Genomic DNA, 13,104 nt, shown 5'->3' with positions numbered 1-13,104 from the left:
TGAGCATCCATCCAAGAACCGGTTTTGGATGCACAGAGCTGAGGCGGCCCCCACAATCCCCTCTGGCCTCACTGGATAACATTTTACTCTCATAATGGTTTGGTGAGCTTTTAAATGATAATGAACTTTGTACAAGGTCTAAGCAGATGTACAGCTCGTACAATCCCTGATGGATATGGGCATTGCATTTCTTTCATTACTGCTCTAAGGTTCGCAACAAGTCAAGGCCGGCCAAGCCAGGAAAGCTCTTGAGGGAAATTGGTTCTAATTTTTGCTCTATTATGGAATGTAAAAGGGTTAGCTGCTATTTTAATCATATTTTATATCTTTTTTTTTTCAGGAGCCTGAATGAGCTACGAGTGCTACTCCTAGAATCGCATCGTCACTCCCGAGACATGGAGAAAGACCTGAGCAGAGAGGTGCACAAAGCTGAGTGGAAGGTCAAAGAGCAGAAGCTTCAGGATGACATCAAGACTTTGCGCGAGAAGCTACTTCTGCTGGTGAGGACGGATGAGCTCGTTTTTAGTTTTTTAGATATTTACTCTGTTTCTTTCTGTTTCTTTCTGTGCAATCCAAATTTGATAAATTAAAAATGAAGTATTTTTGCTTTTTCCCTTGGGAATCTGTTATCTGAGGGCAATTTTGGCCAAGATATTTAACATGAATTTGGATACGCAGTCTAATAATACTTAAATATGCTTATGGCTCTGAGCTAAGCTTGTTGCTTCATTTCCCCCAAAAAAGAAAGTGCGACACAGATTTTGTCATCTAACTGAGAAATTAAAAACACAATCACATTCCTCAAATTTCAAAACAAATTTGTCAAATTCTGAGGAATATCTTTAAAAAAAAAATGCTGTCAGAGTCAAAATCAGGATGACTTTGCTTCTGCTGCACAGATTATACATCTGTAAGAATTTAGGACTTAATGTATGATTCAGAAGCCTTAGTACAGCATTATGTATCATATGCATTCATTATGCTGTGTAAAAACACCTCACGCTCTGCATAAGTAGTGTTCTGGTGTCTTCTTGGTAATTTTTGATAAAGGCAGCTGTTGGTTCAACTGTGTAAATTCAGAGCCAGATTTAGATAAACCCTGAGAGGACAACTGTTCATGTTTAAATATGAGAACATGTCCTTCTTGTGCGTATCAAAACCTGTTATCCAGATGTTAATCACATCCATGTAGCATAATGTGAATGATTTAAGAGCAGCCGTCAGCTATCATCCACCTCTTCTTTGTGTGTTTCAGGGTCGTGAACGCTCCTCACCGGACCACCGGCGGTACTCTATGCTGGACCCTTCGACCCTGGACTCAGAGGTGACCCGTCTCCGCCAGCGGCTGCTCAACACCGAGGAAGCCCTGAGGAACGCCCTGGAACACAACCAGCAGGTCGACCAGCTGGTGCTGGCCATGCGCAAGCACCCGGAGAAAAGCCCGGTAAAGCAGCAGAGAAATACTCGCCCTCTCAGATTCAGCTTTGAAATGTAGCCTGGAGGCTGAGTAGCTCACACACAAGGTCGATAGTTTTAAGCATGTAGACAAAACCTGCGCTGTTTAAGCTACATACATCAGCACTGTATGTCACATTTCTTGCCTTCTACACAGAGCAAAGTGAGAATAATTCCCCTAAAATTGCTGTTTTTAAGTGTCTGTTTGCGGGATGTAGTGATCCTATAGATCGTGTAGTGAGGCACGTTTCCCCCTCTCATTTGGATATGAGGATTCAAGGTTTTTATTTTTTATTTGTACATGGACCAACAGTCCAGACACAAAAGAAATCTTGTGCAGGGCTCTCTTAGAGTCAAGATGCATAACAGATTTAAAAAGATAATATAAACAGTTTAAAAATAGAGAATATTAACACTTTGAATAAAGAATATAAAACAGTTTGAATAGAGAATATAGGAAAACACTAGAGCACTAAAAACACTGTACAGGGTGAGGTGTGCACAAGAAGTATGATATGTCTCCCTCATTTGCTTGCCTCTTTTTGATGGCCTCTTTTTGACACCATACAAGCCATCTTGCAGCCTTGGATCCTCAATTGTAGCTCTTCTGGTCGGTCCAGAGTCGAGGCTTAGATCAAAAGGTGATCATGTTTTTTCCACCCTGGCCCCTCGACTTTGGAACGACCTTCCTGAGGAGATAAGGCTCGCAAATCTCTTATTAAAAATCACCTTTATAGACTCACCTTTTAATGACGTTTTAATTTCAGTGTAATTAATTCCATGGTATCTATCTTATTAATATTTCCCATTTGCATTTTATCTTAATGCTGCTCAACTATTTATTTGTTCCCAAGACCTCCTTTGATCCTATTTATGCTTCTATCCTTTAATCACTTTCTATTTTATGACATGATGTTGTCTTCTCTTTTTTTCTTCATCTTAATGCTTTTTATCTTTAAGTTGAAACGCCATCTTACCTATTGCACCATTCCGTTTAATGTGCCCCTAAATGTTTAGTTTGTTATCCTCCTGACTACCATGCAGAGGCCCAAGGGGAGGGGATTGGTGGAGGAGGTTAAAAAAACAATTTCTGTTTTTGAAAAATTCTCCAAAACAACAACACAAGTTTATCTCCTAGATTTTGAAACCACAACAGATTTCCCCAAATAACCTTTACGTCCTTGCAATATATCAGACCGGACTGATTTGCTTGTTTGTGTAGGTGTGTGTGCTCCTTTTTGCTGATTTTATGAACAGAATTAAAACCTCCTTTTGTTTTTTGTTTCATATCTAAAAAGAGAAAATGGCGATTTTTAAAATTATATTGGAAAATATTGTTGTATAGTTGACTGTCATTCAAGTACAAGGGAAAAACTGTCTGTAACAGTAACATCTCCAGGCTGTTGTCTCATTAACAGTCACACAAACATCAGATGCATCAAATTATTAGTTGTCACATTTCAAAGAAACAGCTTTTTTCTTGTTAAAAACATGTCCTTCAAGGCTTTTGTTATGCAAAAAACGTGTTGTTTTTCTCCTAAGTGGGTTGTAAAATGAAAAATGTAACCACGCTCTATTCACCTACGATTTACCAGCCTTTCTGAAACTCAGGCTGTTTACCATGCAGACCAAAGCATCAAAAAAATCTTCAGTTTAAAAAGTAAAAGAATAAATACATACTTATGTGAAATAGTTTTATACAAAATTGGATGTTTGACGTGAATTTTGTTTTTTTTTTCAGTCCCATGGAGCAAATTCAGCCAATGGTATTCATCATCAGGAGGCAGACAGCACTCAAGATGTTGGTATTTTTTTCTAACAACACAAACCCATAAAGACTGTGGTATGAGTGCTGCCTTTAAGCCTTTAACATTTCTTCTTTTGCTTTTCAGGAGCAACACTGATTCGAGCAGAAGAGATCGGACTGAACTGGGACACCTTTCTTTCAAATTCTGTGATGGACACCTGAAGAAAAATTTCAGTTTACAGTTAAAACCAAAACAGTGAATCTCGTGTTGTTGCAGAACGCTTCTATTAGCCAATCAAGAAGACCGCTTAAAGTACTACAAAATATAAACAAGAAACGGGACATGGACGTGGAGAGATATTATTGATACAGCTCCTGAGAAGAAACAATATGGCAACTTCTAATGCTTTACTCTAGTTAGAAAGTCTGAAGTCTGCTGGTGACTCTGTGACTCTTTAAGTTTGTGATTGGAGGGCGGAAACAGCTGTTGGATGACTAACCAGAGAACTGAAGAAATGGGTCTTTTGTCTTTGTCTTTATTTATTATGATTACGTTGCTCCTCAGCTTTGTAATAATCTTTTATTGGTGAGCTGTTTTGGCCAGTAAAACTCTGAGTTTCTCTTCGGGTAGGAAACTTTTTTTAAGGGGGTCCAATTCATTTATCACTCAAATAAAAAACCTGGTGAAAGAATCAATAGCTTACTGATGACATCAAAACTTCTGTGAGAAAGTTTCAGCTGGTGCTGAAATTTATACTGATGCTTCTGTATCGCCTGCACGAGTCAGTGACACTATTAGCCTTATTTTCACTTAAAACAGAAAGAAAATGAGAACATTTTATTAGTAAACACTTCTTAAATGTGAACAGGACAAGATCTGCCAAGCGATTACAGGTACCGCTTTATCCACAGGGGGCGCCAAAATCAACATTCTCTTACATGAGCTAAGGAAGTTGCGACAACATGTTTTTAAGTAACACCAACACTCTTTTTAGCGGCCTTAATTTGATTGTTGAACTGTTTTCAAACTGAGTCCATTTTTCCATTATGTTTTAAACATTTGACTTTTTACACCAAAATACAAAGAAGTATCCTTTTTCCCTCTCAGGCCATTAAAATAGTTCTTTGGATTATCATTTTTTTAAGTGCCGAAGTCTTTTTTTCCTCTCTGTCATTATAAAGTTGGGAACAGAAATTGTTCAGAGCCTTTTTCCTGTCAGATTAAAATCAACTCTTTAATACCCTGACTAAATATTTCCTTCTTCTGAAACAGTTTTAGGTGGAGCAGAACAAAAAGTCTACTTATGATCCAAGATTGTAGTTTTTTAATAACTCTGTATTTGTGCTGTTTAGGATTTTGAATGTAGGACTTTAACTTGTATAACTGCACTGTGGTATCACTACTTATGCACGAGTAATACTTCAACAGCAGTTGTGTTAATTAACACTCTGTGTTTAAAAGAGCCTTTTTTAACAAAACTTTGCTTGTATATGTCTAAACTACTCATTCATTATCCTGTGCTGGGTCACGGGTGGCTGGAGCCTATCCCAGCTGTCTTAGGGCGAGAGGCAGGGTACACCCTGAACTGGTCGCCAGTCAGTCACAGGGCTGACACAGAGACAGACAACCTCTCGTGCACTCACACCTACTGACTATTCAGAGTGATTAGTTAACCTGAAATGCATGTTTTTGGACTGTGGGAGGAAGCCAGGGTACCCAAAAAGAATGCATGCACAGAGAGAACATGCAAACTCCACACAGAAAGGCCCACCGACCCAACTCAGAATCAAACAGACCTTCTTACTGTGAGGCTGCAGCACTAACCATTGCCTACCCTATAATCTTAGCACAAGCCGGGCTTCAAACCAGCAACCCCCGGTTCCCAAGCAAAGTGATCTACCAACTGAGCTATCGTGGGTACTGTAAATGGTTCAAAGAATGAAAATACTTCCTTCATTCTTTGATTAAATTGACACAACTACACAAAGCAAATCGTGTTAGATGAGTAAACCAACCCTCAGGGCATGTTTGCAATTGTTGTGCAACTTATTAACAAGTTGTGAACTGTTGTGCAGCTTTTTAATAAATTAATAACCAATAATAATAACTAATATATATTTAATAACTAATTCGACAGACGGTTCCCTGTTGAAATGGTTTGATCCTTCGGTCTATGAAAACTTTATGGCCTTGGTAATTTTGGCGCCCCCTTTGGACAAAGTGATAACTGCTGTACCTTTGCTGATTTTGACCCGCAAGTTTGGTTTAACATAAACAAGATATTCCCAATTCCAAAAAAGTTTAGCTAATGTGTAAAGTGCAGGTAAAAGGGGAAACTGATGATTGAAAAATTATTCATACTGTATTTTTTTATTGAGTACAAAAACACTGATGTATCTTCTCATCATAATTATTTGTGGAAAATGTCTTCAAGTCTTGTCTGTGCTGTGAGTTACATTGCCTTACACCTTAGCCCTCACAGCTGTTTCAGGCATCCAAAATCAGAAAACTGAAACTTTGAATGTTTTCGCTAATGGTTTATTTGGCTTTTGTAGGTCATAAAGAGGCATCACTTAAATCTCACAGGAGCTTTAAATTGGTATTACACTAAACTCCTTTTTCCAAAATTGTTGGTTTTTATCCATCACACATCGCTGGACTCCTTGCTGGGTCTGTAGATGACTATGAATGAACCTGGGGGGAAGAGGGCTTCTGACTTCAGCTCTGAGTCATGTGACTGTATGTTTATAGAATGAATATAGTGAAACGTCCCAGACTTTTGTGTTCACCTTTCTGTCTGACCCTCTGCAAATATACCCTTCTCTCTTTTTCTGTCTATCAGCTGTTTGATTTACGCTGGACCATAAAACACAACAGACTCCAGTGATAAACTAGTGTTATTAATTACATATGGTACAAGATAGCAGCCCTATTTGAGTCCGTTAAAACGCTGTATTTAAATGTCCTCTGATTACGTTTCTCACCTTTGTTAAGATACTGAAGGGCTGTCACAGGAGCTAGAACCCAAACAATGGATGTAAGATGTTTCATTAAACATCTGGATTTCATGTCAAAATGATGAATTTATACGATAAGTCTTCCAGGTATTGTTCCATCCATGTGTTGACTAAACTAAGAGAACCTGTTTGCAGCTTCTTTTGCTTCACAGAAGACATTACACCGAGGTGAGCAGCATGAAAAGCTTGGGTTTCCTGAGCAAAACATGCAGGGCAGGCGCTGGTCAGCTCGGATAAAGCTGAAATTTTTCATTGGATATTGTACATGGCCTTTTCAGCTGGAGGGTTCATACCCTTTGGATTATTGCTGCAATGGTTTCGGAGATTGAGTCATTAAATATTAACAATGTTGGCAAGGGCTGCTGGTGTTTTATTTCACTGTCTTTCATTCTTGTGTCACCTCAGTATGTTTGTTTTTGTGGAAAAAAAGCAAAGAGGATAGGTATGCTTTAAAAGAGTGGTGCTGGATTTCACACCACTGAAGGGATGGTGGTTTTACAGGTGACTCTGAAAGCAACCATAACTATTTATTCATTACTCAGCTACACATACAAGCTGAAATAAAGTCTTTCACAAATCCTGTCCTCATTTCAAGTAAATATTTGGTAAATGTTGACCCGAAGTGGAGGCAGAAAATCTTTTATGTGGAGAAAAGAGGCCAAGTTTCTGAAGATGAAACATCCAGGCGTTACGTGTTTATTTACAATCCGTGGATTTCTAACCTCCAGACATATCACTTTTCTTGTTGGTGTTGGCAAATGTCAGGTCTTATCCACATGCCCCAGTTTCTTTGCCAGAGGGCAGACTGGTTATGAGGCTGACATTTATATAAATAAGTGATTAATTATTTGCAAAGTCAAGGAGAAAGTGCTGGAAATGTAATGCAGCGACACGCTGTTTCTTTTAATAATACTTTAAATGTAATGTTTTGAGTTAAATTTGTGGTTAAACTACTGTTTTAAGTAAAGGAGTAAATAGAAATTAATTATTACAAACATTTGTAAAATGTATTCTATCATCACATTTGATTTGAACTTTACCCTTAATTTAATTTATATCCTTGTTGACAAAATAGCATAGCTGCAAAAGTAAGAAAACGCATGCAACTGCTATTTATCCACTCTGAACAAGCACTGAAAATATAATCTGCATGCTGTTCAACAACTATTACATCAAACCACCTTCATGCAGTCTGGGGGATTTGTCAAAACCGAGCTGAAAGTCTGAAGTTGCAGCCAAGTAGCAGACAGTGATTTCAACAGTCACAGTCTCAATATAATAAGAATAAATTGCCCTCGGAATATTTCCTCTCCATGCAAATTCAGCTCTCTGGAGGGTTTTTCCAGAGGTTCCTCCGTTAATCCTGTATGTAAATTGCAGCCAATAGATGCTGTTGTTGAGTTGGGCTGGGATTAGCAGGAGGCGAATGAGTTTCAATTTTACTGGATTACAGAACAAAGAAAGGGGAAAGGGACACCCTGCTCTGTTAAGGGAAAAGAGAAATAAACTTGGAATATATACACAAATAATAGAATATAAACGTGGCATCGAGGTCGACATTGTGATGATCCGGATTATGATGTTTTAGCGGACGGCGGAGCAACATTGTGGATGGGAATTGTGAGCGATTCTGATGGATTAAAACGGGGGAATAAATAAACCTATTCCGGGATTGACAGCAGCAACAAGGCTATTTAATCGCTAATTAAGGTGAGATTTCGCTTCCTCTTTTTAGAATTATGAATAGTTGTATAGTGTGTTTGCATTCAGCGTGTTGGTTTCGGTTCCCGTGCTGTTAGAAATTACAGATTATAACCTAATTTCAGGGCTGGGGGAGGAGATGAAAGGAAAAGTGCTAAGGCTAGTTAGCAGGACGGCTAACGCCATCGAGCTAACGAGTTTCAATCCAGCTAGTTAGCTTAAAATAACCGTTAGCTGATAATCCAGCGTTCGTTTGTTTGACAGATGTGAGGAAAAGCTGAAAGGTTATGGTTAGTTAGCAGTTAAACGAGCCGAAAGAGACGCCTCCCTGTAACCTTGTGAGTGGACAGCTAGCCTGTGTTTATTATTAGGATTCAGCGTCTGTCTGCTGCCTTAATAACCTCACTTTTATTATAGTCTGTACAAGGGTTACTGGTCGACAACAGCGAAGACAGCTAACTAAAGTGTAAACAACAGTGCTTACAACACATTTTAACTTGTTTAAAGCGGAAAGAAACAACATTTTTTAGTTAATTCAAGCCTACAGTACTAGGATGCTGTGCACAAACAATAAGCAGGTAATTGTTATTCAAGGACGTGTCTACAAAGGTGACCCGAGGTGCCCTCCACCCCCAGAAAAAAACCCTAGACTGCAATGTTTTGCTTTGTTGCCTTGTTGGTTACTTGATTTATGTTATGCTTCTGTTATAACAATGTGAGACTACATTAAACATGGATGAACTATTAGTGATATCCCACATTGCTTTATGAGCAAAGGCTGTGTATTTGCTCTTCGACTAGTTAGCATTGGTGCTAAAACCTCAAAAAGTTTTACCAACTGTAACATTTTGGGACAATTCAGAGGCACAGCAACAGCAATATTAATGCAATGGTGTTGATTGAGGTGGAACATTGTAACATGAATGGCAGTGAAGCTAGTGTTGTCAACTCATCGGTAAGTAAAGTTGCTGTTGGCTGTCCTATAAGGCACTAACTGGCATAATTTACAATTTGCATATAAACTGTAGGACATCATTTAAATAGAGGATTTTTCCGCCTGTGAGTGGTTTCAATTGGACTCCAAACTCAAGAAAAAGTTTCCTTATGTTTTTTTTTTTTGTAAAAGAGTCACAAGAGGGGTCTGAAAAGTCACTAAATATAGTGACAAAATCACTAAGTTGGCAACACTGAGAAAAGCACAGTGAAAAGGAATGGTCAAAGGCTGAAATTAATCATTTTGAAATATATACTAAAAGTCACGAATACCACACTGATTGGTCATATAAGTGCATCTCCATTCCAGCACCGCCCCTTGATCTGAGTGAATTCTGTTCAAGTCAATGTGTCAACTTGCATTCAGTTGTGTGCGTTCCATTTACAGCATGTCAGAGCCCTCTTAATCAGGTACGCACGATGGTGTTGGATGCCATATTGAAAAAGCAGACTTTACCTAACTTTTGATCATTATACAGGCAATAAGGTGTTCTCATAATTATGGGAATAACATAATCAAAACAAAGTAATGTACTCCCAGTGTTTTTGGCAAAGCTACAGAGACCAAAGCCTTTTCCTCCACCAGGCTGTAAACATGTTTATTTTATGCTCTAAAATAAGCCTTTCACTTACAAGCCTTCAGTAGCAGTGTAAACAATAAAACCAAATTCACTTTCAAACTTGTAAAAAGCGTGTACTGACAGCTTTTCTTAGCTAATTCAGTCTGTTACACTTAATTTTAAAGCTCTTAACTAAATAAACCAAAATGCTGACAGCTCTGGTAAAGTATAACAAACAGAAACTTGTGTATCGCAGAGTTATGGAGCGGTTTTATTCTCCTCCTGCTCTCAGCTGTCTGACTGAAGTTGATAGGAAGTTAATTTTAAAAACTCACTCTGCTGGATTACATTTACAAGACATAAAAGAAAAGAGACAGGTTTGTACACACGCTCATTTCCTAGTGCCAGAGCAGACCTTGACTTCATTTATTACACCGAGGTCTCATATCCTGTGGTTTCGAGTCTTTTTCTCCAGGGCCCAGCTTTTTCAAAGTCATTGCTCTCTCTGCTCTCATGTGATGTAAACTTAATAGCAGCTCATTTTCAGGCACAAGGAGCTTTCAACACAACTCTCAGCCATGCATGAAATCAAACAGAACCACACCAAAACAAGTACGGATACATCAGCACAGAGTTGGATTTTAGTGTTTGATAATGCCAAGTGACCTTTTATTTAAGATATACAAGGAAATCATGTGAACTTTAACTTAATTCACACTTTTATGAACTATGACTGTAAACCTTTTAAATGGAATTGTGATTTAATAAATTTACATCATCTGCCAGTAACTCTATACATTATTCCTGTTTATTTTTGTTTCATGCAAATAGAAGCCTCCAAAATTCTGGTAACACTTTTTTATATTGTTTGATGTCACACTGAGGGGAAAAAAGCACAAAATGTTAGTTTTTAAAAACCTTCAAAAAATACTTACACTGATTAATTTGCAATTAACTTAACAGGTGAAACGAATCTAATTATTAAGCATTTGCACATGCCTTTGCATACTTTCTTAAAAAACCATGGACATGACAACAAAATATTGCAACCAATAAGAATAAGTTGCTTTTTAGTCTGCACTGGAAAATTTAATATTTCACTCCCACCATGTTTCATTTATCCCTCTGCTCCTTTCTGAAGTATTGAATCCTCTCTGGCATCGCAGCAGTTAAAAAACTGTTACAGCAGTTATGATGACATTCCCAAAAGGCCACAGCCTGAGGCACAGGGTGTAAACAAAAGGATTATGTTGTTGTTTGCTTTGATGAGAAGTTAGATTTGGCTGTCAAACCACTCCCTGTCGTATTGTGGATTGTTATACTTTTTTCCACCCTAAAGCTCTCTGAGTAAGAACTAAAAATGTTGGAGAAATGGATTAAAGACAAATGATGTAGCTTTATATTAAATAAGTCCATAACTTGTATTGTGCTTGCTACAAAAAATGTAGTCAGATAGTTTCTGCTCCATTTCTTCACTCAAGACGTCCTGTATTGATTACAGTGACCTGAATTATCCTTTAGACACACAGACTGCTCACATGTGCTATAACAGCATCATTACAAATACAAACAAAATAGGCATAATCTCTGTTCGGATTGAGCCCAAAGTCTCTGTTTAAGTTCAGACACAACAAAAACCCTCAACATGCATTATGCATCACCTTTTGTGCAGGAGTTGTTTCTTAGTAGCTGAAACAACCTGTAGGTCTGTGGAAGTGTGCAGCTGATAACAGGAAGGGGAATTCTGTTGGTAGCATGCAGCATCTAATTCAGTTCATTTAACATGACATGTGACAACCAGATGCAGTGCAGCCATATGTGTCTGTTCATATGACCTCACCTTTTTAAGCTTTTACCCATGTTACCTCAACCTGAGCAGATATTTTGTCAGTCACAATAAGAGATAGCAGCTGTTTGTATTTCTGTTGTTAAAAAAGAGACAATAAATTGCTCTTTATTATCAAAAACTCTTTGAATGACATGTGTTCCTATTTTTAAACCTCAGTTGTTTCCACTTTTGAAATTTCTATTTCATTACACTAATGAAAAATCTTTGTCTATGACTAGGCTGTGATTTTGCCACCAAGAAATCATTGCTCGTAACTTAAAGGGGTAGTTCAGTTTTTTTGAAGTGGGGTTGTATGAGCTCTATGTGACCACTAAGGACATTAGATACAGTAGAAAGGTGTCTCCTCTCCCTCAGTAAGACACAAACTGTTATCGCTGGTGACGAGGAAATAGGCGCTAACAGGGAAATACCGTACCAGATTCAAAGGCTATTTTCTCTGCCTACAAGAACTAAAATCAAAAAGTAATACCCACAGTTTAAGAGTACGTTTTACTAAAATAATTTTTAAGTGCATTAAGTCTTCGGAAATATAAACACCAGCGTCCGAAGCATAGCTTGTTTACATTCCCTACAGCTAAAAGGAGGAGGGGGGACGGCGCGCACTAGCGCTGCGCGGAAGGATACATGACCAGTTAGTGAGGACCGGATAAATGTTTATATTTCCGAAGACTTAATGCACTTAAAAATTATTATATGTAGCGTACTCTTAAACTGTGGTATTACTTTTTGATTTTACTTCTTGTAGGCAGAGAAAATAGCCTTTGAATCTGGTACCGTCTCTCCCTGTTAGCGCCTATTTCTTTGTCACCAGTGATTACAGTCTGTGTGAGGGAGAGGAGACACCTTTCTACTGTATCTAATGTCCTTAGTGGTCACATAGAGCTCATACAACCCCACTTCAAAAAAACTGAACTGTCCCTTTAATGTTGTGCATTTGAGTCACAGTCATTGAACAGACAGACTGACTGAGACCACCAACTTCACGTCTTATCTGCTGCTGAAGAAGAACAAAACAGTCAGGCAGTACAAAAACAGCTTAAAGTTAGTAAAACATGCTTCTGAAAACTTAATGTAGAGTAACCCCATCAAGTATGTGTGAGATGATTCATCATATGTCAGTGCTGTAAATGTCCAACAAAAAACAATAATGTAAGTTAAAGCTATAAGCATGTTTTGCCCCACTCCAGTGACCACTAAACTCACCTTCATCCATCCATTATTTATGTTTTCGGACATGGTTACAACAAACCACTCTGTCACTACCAATTTGAACCATTTTGAGGCCTTGTTAAAAAGGTCTGATGCAGCTTCCAAATACTGTAAATGGGCTAAGAGATTAGCTCAGGCAGTTTGCCCAGGATTTAAGGCTCCAAGAACAACCATGCAAGATAAATACTCTGTAATTAGACATCAATGAAAATGTAAAGAGGGGCAGGTTAAATTTGTTTATGCTGATAATCTTCTCAACATACAAAGGTATCGCTGCACACTAAACAGGCACATCATTTAATAACATGAAACAATTCCAGATAGCATTTTTAGTATTTTTATTAGCTTGTATAGCAGATGAAGTAGGTGGATGAGAAAGTCAGAATACACTTTAAATTTTGCACAGCCATTCACTGAACACATGCTCTCAGTTTGTCCTGTGCTACATCAGATCCAACTGATAAATTTGATATCACATTTTTACCAAGTGTGTCCTGCTTACTTGCTTATTTCTATATACTTACCTTTATTTGTAATTTTAAAAAATGACTCTTAATGTCTGAAAAGGCTGC

General features: G+C 38.1%; 2 protein-coding genes across 3 annotated transcripts in view; both read left to right on the top strand.

Moving 5' to 3' along the window:
- clip2 (CAP-GLY domain containing linker protein 2) overlaps nucleotides 1-6,571 on the top strand; it is a 52,611-nt gene extending 46,040 nt beyond the window's left edge. For both annotated transcript variants that reach the window (XM_074672060.1, XM_074672061.1), the window contains 4 exons: nucleotides 341-500; nucleotides 1,256-1,444; nucleotides 3,197-3,256; nucleotides 3,348-6,571. In XM_074672060.1, coding sequence (XP_074528161.1) covers nucleotides 341-500; nucleotides 1,256-1,444; nucleotides 3,197-3,256; nucleotides 3,348-3,359 — 421 coding nt within the window. In that variant the 3' untranslated portion in view covers nucleotides 3,360-6,571. The remainder of the gene's footprint in view (nucleotides 1-340; nucleotides 501-1,255; nucleotides 1,445-3,196; nucleotides 3,257-3,347) is intronic.
- Nucleotides 6,572-7,510: 939 nt separating this feature from the next.
- gtf2ird1 (GTF2I repeat domain containing 1) overlaps nucleotides 7,511-13,104 on the top strand; it is a 42,929-nt gene continuing 37,335 nt past the window's right edge. The window contains exon 1 of the mRNA XM_074672251.1: nucleotides 7,511-7,930. The gene's annotated coding sequence lies outside the window, so the exon portion shown is untranslated. The remainder of the gene's footprint in view (nucleotides 7,931-13,104) is intronic.

This window comes from Halichoeres trimaculatus, unplaced genomic scaffold, assembly GCF_033239565.1.
Source record: "Halichoeres trimaculatus isolate MK-OKI-2021-1 unplaced genomic scaffold, fHalTri1.1 fHalTri1_scaffold_6, whole genome shotgun sequence".
Lineage (NCBI taxonomy): Eukaryota > Metazoa > Chordata > Actinopteri > Labriformes > Labridae > Halichoeres > Halichoeres trimaculatus.
This window is presented reverse-complemented; position numbering and strand designations above follow the sequence as displayed.